Here is a 10770-nt window from a genome sequence, read left to right as displayed (position 1 = left end):
TGTAGGTATTTTACTTTCCCAAACTCTGGAAGATGTGTTACATCCATTTGCCAAAGGTCTCCAGGACGGAGGCCCCGGGGGTTAACACCCACATGTGGTGAGGGTAAAAAGGTGACACAAGACTGACAAGATTTTACAATGTCTCGTGCCTCATCTCTGGAAATGGAGAATTTTTTTCTCAAGGTGTTTGCAGGAACATGATATAATCTATGGAATTCAGTAGCTGAAGCTTTTGTATCTTCCAGAGAAATCCTGGTGAGCCTAGTGGCCCGGTCCACGAGGTCATTAGCCTGTGATAAGGGGCCAGGCAGTAGTGAATGTGCCTGAATATGAGTTACATAGAAAGGGCAAGTTCGCTGCAAAATTAAAGACTGAAGTTGTAAAAGAATATTAGACACTAGACTAGTAGAGCGAACCGAAGCGGCAATCTCTAGGCCAGCAACCGCATTAGCTACATATAGGGAATCCGTGAACAAGTTAAAAGAAGTAGAGAATGTCTGAAAGACCTCCAAAACAATTAGGCATTCAACAATTTGAGGGGAATTAGGTCTAAACATTCTTACAATAGACTCCGAGCCCTGTACCAAATAGGCCCCACGACCAGACTTTGAACCATCAGTAAAGATGGCAGGGGCTGATGTAATAGGCTCTTGAGCAGTGATTTTAGGAAAATACACCAAATTATTTTCAACAAAAGACAAAATAGGGCTCTTTGGATAATGATTATCTATGACATTTGGGAAAGCACACATGAGAATGCTCCAATCATCCACAGTGCCAGACAAAACTTCTACCTGTTCCTTAGTATAGGGGATGATGAGTTTGTCAGGCAGCTTTGCAAAGTGTAATAAACAATACTTAAGCCCAAAAAAAGCCTGTCGAGCTACCAGTTGTGGAAAGTACTGAAGAGTGCGGGCTCCCAAGGAGTTTCCATGAAGCCACAACAGGGGCCCCTCCTGCCAAATCACTCCTGTAGGGACATCCTTAGTTTTTAAAATACATAGAAAAAGCAGTTTTGAAGGATCAAACCGAACAAGGTTGCCGCGGACTGACTCTCGGGGAGATCAGGACCGAGGGAGAACAAGGGCGAAGGCTCAAGGAGAACTCGGGATTCGGCCAGGAAATGACAGACAGACACACTCTAGGTAGAATATGCTGCTGCAATTTACTGAAGGTTTTATGAAGGTTTTATACAGATTGAACAGGGAAACTTAGCAAGCCAACAAGTGATCTCAGAAATCATTAATCTAAGCAATCTTAAGTATTCTACTCTAAGCATACGAGTATTGTTTATCAGGCAGGAAATGTACCCATTTTCTGAGAAGCATGTCTCGCACCATTGACCACAACATTATAAGAACAGAAACTAGGGTAAAAGGTGTAAGGTGAATAACAGGTTACTTATTTCTTATACACCAAGGACTGTATAAACACCAAGGCTTACGTTTCCTTGCTAAGCGTTCCCATAAATGGAAGAGAATGCCATAGCCTCCTTTTTTTTTCATAATTCACCCATCTATTACCGAATTTATCATATCCTCCCTCATAGGGGAGTGGAACTAAGTAGATTCCAGCTCTAGGAGTCCACCATCTGCCCTTGATCAAATGAACATATCCCCCAGGAAGTTTCCTAGTGGGAATGCCTAAGTTTTGTAACTCCTTTTCTGCAGAACTGACATGCTTCTTATGAACACTACTGATCAACATTTCTACTTTCATATTCTCAGGCTCAGTATCGTTCTAAAACATCATAAGCTGTTTCTACTCTACACCATCTAAAAACTGTTTTAGAGTTAATTTTTTATTCCTAGTAGAGTTATACATTTCCTCCATTGCCCTAATCATAGGAGGGGCACATTCAATACTCAAATTGATTTTTGTACTCTGATTGCATGCAAGATTAATAGTAAGTGTAGCGTAGAAACTAGCTGTTCTTTGACAAACAACTAGAAGGAAGCAGGAGAGAAACAGAGCGCAGAACACAGCTCATTGACACCGGCAATTAGGTCGTCGTGACTTCATGGGCAGCAGGAACCTTTACAGTAACCGACTGCCAAGGGGTCACCGGGGGCATCCCTCCGAGGAGTGCTGGCCCTCTGTCCTCAGCTCTCATCCAGTACAGAAGCATCTCTGCTTGCTACACAGGCGAGGTCGCCGTGGACGTACCACAAGGTGTGCTTTATTAAGTGCCTCTTCGATCTTATTAAGCGCCTCGCGGGCTGATTGTGTAAGCATGCGAGGAGACGAAACATCAGGGTTGCCTTCAAGGATGGAGAAGAGCAGCAACAGCTCTGACTGAGGCACATGAAGGAATCCTTGTAACCAGTTAATATCTCCCAGTAGCCTTTGAAAATCATTGAGAGTATGTAAATGGGCGGTGCGAATGCACATCTTTTGTGGCCTCACAGAACAAGGGCTAATGACAGACCCCAGAAAAGTAACAGTATCTGTCTGTTGAATCTTTTCAGGGGCAATGGTCAAGCCATAATTCTCTAAGGCCTGAATAACTCTTTGAAAAGAGGAATGTAGGGTAGCCAATATGGGGGCTGTTAACAAAATGTCATCCATATAATGAATCATGCGAAGAGAAGGGAACTCCTGGCGGACAGAGGCCAACGCAGCATCTACAAAAAGCTGACAGATAGTAGGGCTGTTAGCCATTCCTTGCGGTAGCACACACCACTGAAAACATGCGTCCGGTCTCTCATGATTGACTGAAGGAAGGGTAAAAGCGAAACGTTCCCTATCTTGGGGACGAAGCGGTATAGAGAAAAAACAGTCCTTAACATCTAGAACTATGATAGGCCATCCCTTGGGCAGGGCAGAAAGGGCTGGGAGGCCCCTTTGAACAGGCCCCAGAATCTGCATTTGGGCATTAACCGCTCTCAAATCATGGAGCAATCTCCATTTGCCTGATTGTTTTTTAATCACAAATATTGGGGTGTTCCAGGGGGACACAGATGGCCAAGATTCAACTGTTCTTGGACTAAGACTCTTGCTGCTTCCAGTTTTTCCTGTGATAGGGGCCATTGAGGAACCCATATGGCTTTGTTAGTTAACCAAGGAATGGGCACCTGGACTCTCTCGGAAGCGGCGTTTTCAACAGCCCCTAGGAAAAACCCAATCCAGAGCGGCCCAACTTTTCTTTTGGGATGATTGGGTCTGGACGTCCTTGGAGGAATTTTCCCAGTCCCTGTTCTGGGACAAAGCCTTGTATTTTCATCATATTTTTACTAGCCTCCGAATAGTCATTAGTCAGACGGAGGCGCAACTGGGACTGAATGTCCCGACCCCACAAATTGATTGGTACTGCCAATACAAAAGGCTGTATTTTTCCCTTCTGTCCCTCATCGGTGTACCAGGTTAGTTCTTTTGCGCTCATCTGGGGTGTTTCTGCATATCCCAGTCCTTGAAGGGTCTGAGAAGATTTCTGCAGGGGCCAAGACTTGGGCCAAGAATTCATTTGAATTATAATTCTATCTGCACCTGTATCAACCAGGCCTGAAAATGTCTTTCCCTCTATGGTCAACTATAAAAGTGGTCTCTGATCTACTTCTAGCGATAAACAAGCCAAGTCTATCCCAGTAGACCCAAGACATCCATCTCCCCTCTCTCTCTGCTGGGCCGGGAATGAGGAATGAGTAGAAGGCAAAATCAACAATTGAGCAATACGATCTCCTGGTGCAATAGACACAGCCCCATAAGGGGAATGACAGAGAATCTTTATTGTGCCCATATAATCAGGATCAATGACTCCAGGGAAAACAAGTGATCCTTTTAAAGTTGATGATGAACGTCCTAAGAGGAGGCCCACGGTATCCTTTTGTAAAGGTCCGCGGACATCAGTCTCTATGGCTAGTATACCCATCTCAGGGGTCAGGACCAGTCCGGAGGCGGCACAGAGGTACAGCCCTGCGGAGCCTGATGTGGCTCTTCTGAGTGGGAGGACGGCGGTGGGCCCAATGTTGGGACTGGTGCCTGGAGTGCCCCATAAATCTGTGGGCCCTGGGGATGGGGGCCCCTCATTCTGTTTTTTGACTCCTGAACACGTTGAAGGGGAGGTATAGGTAGACCATTAATATCTTTCACTGACCTACACTCATTAGCCCAATGATTACCCTTCTTACATCTTGGGCAAGTACCAGGTGGTCACTGCTTTGGTCCCTCCCTGACTAGGGGGGCAGATTCCCCGGCCTGAGGGCATTGACGCTTAAAATGCCCAAGCTGTCCACATTTAAAACATTCTTTTGAATTTTGAGTCTGTTGAGACTTTGTGGCAGCAAGAACTGCCGCAGCCAGGCCTGCATTAGACAGTGGCCCACCAATTTTGTGACATGCTTTGATCCAGGCCTCAATTCCCTTTTTTTCTGACTGGGTTTATAGCTCTCTGACATTCCTTTGTGCTTTGCTCATATATCAATTGGAGCACAAAGGGCATGGTATGATCTGCAGTACCTATAGTTTTCTCAGCAGCCTCCATCAATCTGGCAGCGAAATCTGCAAAAGGTTCTGTTGAGCCTTGTATAATTTTTGTCAGGTTGCCAGCTACTTCCCCCTTATTGGGGACATCTCTCCATGCTCGATAGTGAATGTCATTAACCTGTTGATATACCTCTATGGGAAAATTTACTTGGTCAGCCATGTGAGGGCCAAGCCCCAGGAGCATGTCGGCTGTCCATCCCGGATGGCCATTCTGGATATTTTGTCTAGCCTGTGTCTGAGCATTATCTGTAACCAAAGATTTCCACTCAAGGAACTGGCCTTTTGAAAGACAAGCCTTTGCCAACTCTGTCCAATCTGTAATGATTCTGCGCAATAGCACAACGGAATAATCTGCACCTGGTCCAAAATCCTTGACAGCCTGAACCAAATCCTTTAGTTGTTTATAGGGAACTGGTTCATGTCTCCTTTGTTGAGTTACTGGGTCCTCAAAAACGGGAAAAGCGGAGGCCAGCCGTGACCAGGTTTTTGTTTTAATGAAGCGGCATGTGTCCCCAGGGGAGTTATAGGGTGGGGATGTGGAAGGCTCTATCGACTGTAAAGGACCACACCCTTGGCCTTGAGGCCCCTTTGTTAGCAGAGGGTGCCTAGGCGGGGACCTATATTGTTCCCTTTTATAACAGGCAGTGGCCTCCTTTTGTCTTTCCTCTTCCCCTTTAAATAATTTTTTTTCTTCCTCCTCTGCAGATGAGCTAGCCTCCTCATCTGTGTCAAGTACATTTAAATGTGTAAGCTCCTCAATGGGAGGGTAGAGCCTGTCAAAGGCTCCTTTTTCCCCCTGGGGGGGGGGCAATTATAGATTTCACCTGTTTCTCTGAGCTCATCTTGTAAACTTTTTTCTATATCTTGTCTTTGTTTTTCCTTTTTATTTTTCCTTTTTTTCTAGGCCTATTGTGTGAATCCCCATTTGTATCTGACTCAGAAAGGCTATCCTGATGCCTTGTGAGAACTTCCCGTCCCCTTCTAATAAGTTCCATGTGGTTTTCTTTACTTAAGCAAGAGTGAATCAGCCGCCAAAACAGCAGTGTACCCTTACCAATTCTGTTCTCTTGTTTTGCTGCCTCCAATTCTCTACCTAATTTCTCCCAAGTAGGGAGAGAAAGGTTCCCCGAGACCGCAAACCAGGGCGTGATCGTATCTAGGTCTTTAACAATCTTTTTAATTGTTGCAGAGGAGACCCTAATGACCCTCTGCTTAAGCAATTCCTTTATCGGCTGGACAAAGTCAACAGTCACAAAACTCGCACCCTGAGAATTGCCCATGTTGCGCTCACAGCAAATGACAAGGACAATAAACCACACAGGAATGAAAATAAGAAGGATCAGGTAGGGATCTAAGTGAAAAAACATTATGACTGGGGATGACTTACCAACGTCTTCCTCTCCATGTGTCAAGTTCTGGATCCTCTTCGGCCCCTCGCCCGGTGACCACAAAGCACCCGGCGTCCCGGGATTTCAGCAACACTTTGGGGCGAGCCCCCTGTCCTGCAGGAGAAGAATGACCACCAGACGAAGATCCTTCTTGATCACACTTTATTGGAGAGCCTCTTGGTTAACAGGAAAGCTGATGGCAAGGGGCGAGGGGCGCAGGAGTGTAGCTGCTTTTATAGGGCAGAATACTACAGGGCGCCTGCTGATTGGCTGCCATAGGCTCACCTGCCCACAGGAGCCACGGGATAGGCTCGGGACAAGGTGCGTCAAGCGCATGTGCAACCTCAAGCGAGGTTGGCACCAAGGCGCTGCCTAAATAAGGAATTGTTTACCTCAAGACTGGCAGGAAGCCAGCGTCATCTTGTAATAGCATCTGCATTAGCTCCCTACATATATATATGTGTGTGTGTGTGTGTGTGTGTGTGTGTGTGTGTGTGTATGTATGTATGTATGTATACATACACACACACATAAGTATGACCACAGTGGATTTGATCATCTCATTGTTCTGAAAGAACAAGTATTGTATCCATAGATGCATAAATTTAATAAGAACTGTTTTAAATGGTGTGAAAATAAAGAGCTCTCATAATATCATAGTGCTGTCCACACATTCATAATGAATGGTTTCCTGCAACTTATAGATATGTATGCATTGCATGCATATCACATGACTATGCTGCTTAAATAGTTGTAGATTACTGAACAATTTTAAATATATATACACAGCAACAATTGTGAAATTTTTAGTGAATTTATTGAGGCACAAATTCAAATAAGTAATTCCCAGCAAAATTCTTGGTGATGAGATTTGTAATAAGTACAGTCCTAGCTGTAGAGATGGCTCAGTAGTTAAAAGCACTTGTTTGCAAAACACTTTGGCCTGAGTTCAATTCCGCAGCATATAAGTAAAGTCAGATACACAAAGTGGTATGAGTGTCTGGAGTATATTTTCAATGGGTAGAAGCCTTGGTATGCCCATTTTCTCTCTCTCTCTCTCTCTCTCTGTCTCTCTCTCTGTCTTTCTTCTTTCAAATAAAAAATAAAGATTAAAGCAAAATTATAAAACAAAAAGTGGATCCTAAAAATGTTGGATTCTGAGCACAAAGAGAAATCTTTGAAATATAAACAATCAACACATTTAATTGCTTTGTTATATTTAATTTTAAAAATTATATAATTCAAGCATTCCTTCCCTAAATATTATTTTTTTGTATAGAGACAGTAATGGAAGCAATCAGGCATGAAAGCTAATTTCAAAGTTTCTAGTTATTTATTCAAGTTTACTTCAGTTTGGATCATTTAGGGCATATAATAGCTCCTTTGGGTTTAATATTAATTTTTTTATGAGAAAATGAGGAAATACATTCAGTAGTGGCAAAACAACTATTATAAACAGTTTACAAATAGCAAAACCTAATAATTCTCATTTTTATTCTCTGAACATATCTATAGCTGTGAAAAAAATCCTCAAAGGCCATCCGCTCAGCTTTATTTCATGATGATTGGCATGTTTTCTTCTATAACCTTCAATTATTAAATGTGTCAAAATGTATGGAGAAAAATCAAAACAATTGCCCCACTTCATATAGAGAATTCAATTCAAGGAATCATAAAGTTATTAATCATGGAGTAACTTAATAAAACAATATACCACTCATTTTATTGAAATGGTTTTAAGCCCATTTTATACATCTTAAATAGCCATTTGTTCCAATTGCATTTGAAATTAATCTGCAGTTAAATTATTTATTTCAGTATACCAATATGGCAATTATTATCCCTTATATAGCCATAGATTTTGTGTCTGATTTTACAATTTTAATTATGCACTATTCAAATTAATAGAAAAAGCGAGTCATAAATATATCATCTAACAACATGAAATTTCAGCTTAATGTGTACTTGCATTACAGATTGTTATACTTCCTCATTTCAAACAATTCTCTGTTAGGAACCTAACCTTTAAATTCATAAAATAATCTGCATAGACTGGAGTTTAAAGTATCATCTGTAGATAATCAAAGGTAATTTTCTAATGTAGTCTAGGCCATAGAGTTGGAAAGGAAGGCTGACCAAGATAGAAACGGGTGTAACAATGGGGTTATAAAGTAAAGTGAACAAAATATGTGTGATGTAGCCACTAAAAATTTACATCAAAATAATAACTTGGAATAGATTATACTTAAATAATAGGTCCATAAACTGTAAAAACATTAAAAAATGATGATTGTAAAATTAACTCAGCTTTGAGTACGTGTAAAGGTTTACATGCCTACAAAGTTAGATTTTTGTTTTTATTTTAAGGCAGCATTTCACACTAGCCAAGGTTGACTTTGAACTCATAGCAATCCTCCTAAGGGCTTGGGTGATAAGCAATGCCAACACCGCCAGCTTCCTGCAGTTTAGAAGATCACTGGATCAGTGTGTTTTCTGTCACTATAATTGGTCTGGAGTAACTTGTGGAGAAAATAGATTGACTTAGTTCATAGTTGCAGAAGATGGATGTTCAAACATCATGGCATTTGCTCTTGCAAGACCATCCTATCCATACACAACTGTGACAAGTGAAAACATGGCAAGAATGCATGAGAAAAGGAATATTCTGTGTGCTGGTTGCAGGCGTAAGGCTTAGGTTTTCACAGAATTGTAGGAGGTAAATACTATTATCATTTCTCATTTTATGTATGAGAAAAGAAAGACAAAGACATGTCCCCATTTTAACTGGTGACCAAGCCAGGAGATCAGCTGTCGTTCCAGGGTCTATGGTGAGAAACAGCCACAACACCCTGTGATTACGTAACTTTCTTCCCTTCAGGATTTTTTTTTCTTGCAGAAGAAAATTCTCACCATAAATGCTTCTATCTAACTGAGTGAATAGTGAAAAATCCATTTATATCATTTTTACCTTAGAAAAATGAAGCAGGTTTAAAAAGAAGAAATGCCACTTTGTCCCTTTCCCTTGCTATGATTTGTCTCTAGTAAAATCTGCTTCTTTATTAAGGGACCCATGGAAAGTGCTAATGTATTCTTTTCATCCAATTTTAAGAATACATGTGCTGGAAATGATGGCACATTTCTTACAAAGAGGTTTTCAGGTGATACTAATTGATAGATTCTTATTTGCCCCAGTTCTGTATTTTAATATAAATTAAAACATTCCTTTAATAGATGTAGCTGGTTGATATCGCCTCCTTTTATGGTACAATTTAACAATATGTAATGTTCACAAAATCCACAGGGCACAAAAATAGCTTCCTTTTGTTATCACCTGAGAGTTTTCTAATTTATTCTTTTTATTAAATTGAGAACAAGTGAAAGTTAAAAAGTGAAATTTGTGAATTAACCTTTATTAAAGGCAACTTCAATTTCTTTGCATAGTCAAGTGCTTTAACACCTAACTTGAAGTGAGTTTTGTAGTTTCAAATTATACACATATTTATGAAAACAAATGAACAATTAAATGAATTCAATGAGGACTGTAAACAAGGTTGAATAAGTTTACTACATTGTCACTATCAGTGGCCCCAAAAAATGAGTTTAGAAAAATAAACCTTCTTAGTTCTACTGGTAAAATGTATTTTTAAAAATATTTGCCTAAATATCATATTTGTTTTGCTTTTCAAATAAAAATATGTATATTAATCATTTGTAGAATATGAGTTCAGTGTGTTCTTACTAAGACACAAAAGCTGTCAGCATACAGTTAGATTATATCCTAGAGAGGATATATTAGCCATTTTGTACTGTTATTAATGAAATACATTGCATTAGTCATTTAGATAGACTTTATGATGCTATGATCAAAAACTTAATAAGCATAATATAAGTGAGGAAGGATTCAATGTGGATGAAGACGTTAGAGGTTTCAGTCCATAGTCACTTGACTGTGATTATGGGCCCATCGTGAGGGTGAACACCATGGTGGTGGGAGCCTGGGGCTAAGGCCTTTCACCTCATGGGGCTGTCAGAAGCAGATATTTAGTCTGACTATGGGTAGTATAACCACCAAAGTCACACCACCATAACCTATTTTCTCCAGCTAGGTGCCACCGGTTAATATATGCAGCATATCACACAACAGTGCCATATGTTTTGGACCAAACATGCAACATATCAATCTGTGGGAGTATTTCATCTTTAAAGCAAGGCATATACCTTGGATTTATATCATAATATGGTATATAATATTATATTGAAAATAAATTAAGTCAAGTAAACAATATTTTCATGTTGTCACACTCCAAAAGAAAATGGGGCCAAGAGGAATCCATGAATTTAATTATCAGGATTACTACAACCATGTATCTAACCCTGAGTTCTCACAGTCCATGCATCCTTAGACTAAAATGAACATGTTGAACTTCTTAATTTGTGGCATTCCTAATTTGACTGATTAACACTCGCCTCTTTTGAATTATAAATAAGTTTTTATAATAACCTTATGAATAGAGAGTGACTTTTGCTAAGTCTAAGTGGGCATAAAAAATAATATAGATGTCAAGTACATTAGAATATGACCTCAAGCTAATTAAATTAAATTAGCTAACATTTTAGTACAGACATATAGAGACTTTCATATACTTTATCTTTTTCAATATTTCAGAAACCTGTGAGATGTTATTACTATTCTACTGTAATTTACAGATGAAAAAGTAAATTTTAGAGCACACAATAATTGTCCAAGACCCTATTTGGCTGCTTTCCTTCCTTCTTTTTTTCTTTCTTTACTATCTATAAATCTATCACCTATCATCTATCTTTCTGTCTACTTACATTAGCTTTTATTCAGACAAATTCTTCATATGAGTGCCAAGACAATACTTTACCAGTTCCAATT

At 40.2% G+C, this 10770-nt stretch overlaps 1 protein-coding gene across 1 annotated transcript; it reads right to left on the bottom strand.

Annotated features, from left to right (window-relative positions):
* Positions 1–3109: 3109 nt before the first annotated feature.
* On the bottom strand, positions 3110–3463 carry LOC123453609 (endogenous retrovirus group K member 7 Pro protein-like). The gene has a single exon (XM_045130630.1). The coding sequence runs from the start codon at positions 3461–3463 to the stop codon at positions 3110–3112; it is 354 nt and encodes a 117-aa protein (XP_044986565.1).
* Positions 3464–10770: the final 7307 nt, after the last annotated feature.

Source organism: Jaculus jaculus, chromosome 12 (genome assembly GCF_020740685.1).
Source record: "Jaculus jaculus isolate mJacJac1 chromosome 12, mJacJac1.mat.Y.cur, whole genome shotgun sequence".
Lineage (NCBI taxonomy): Eukaryota > Metazoa > Chordata > Mammalia > Rodentia > Dipodidae > Jaculus > Jaculus jaculus.
Note: the sequence above shows the minus strand (reverse complement) of the source record. Positions and strands in the feature narration are given on the sequence as shown.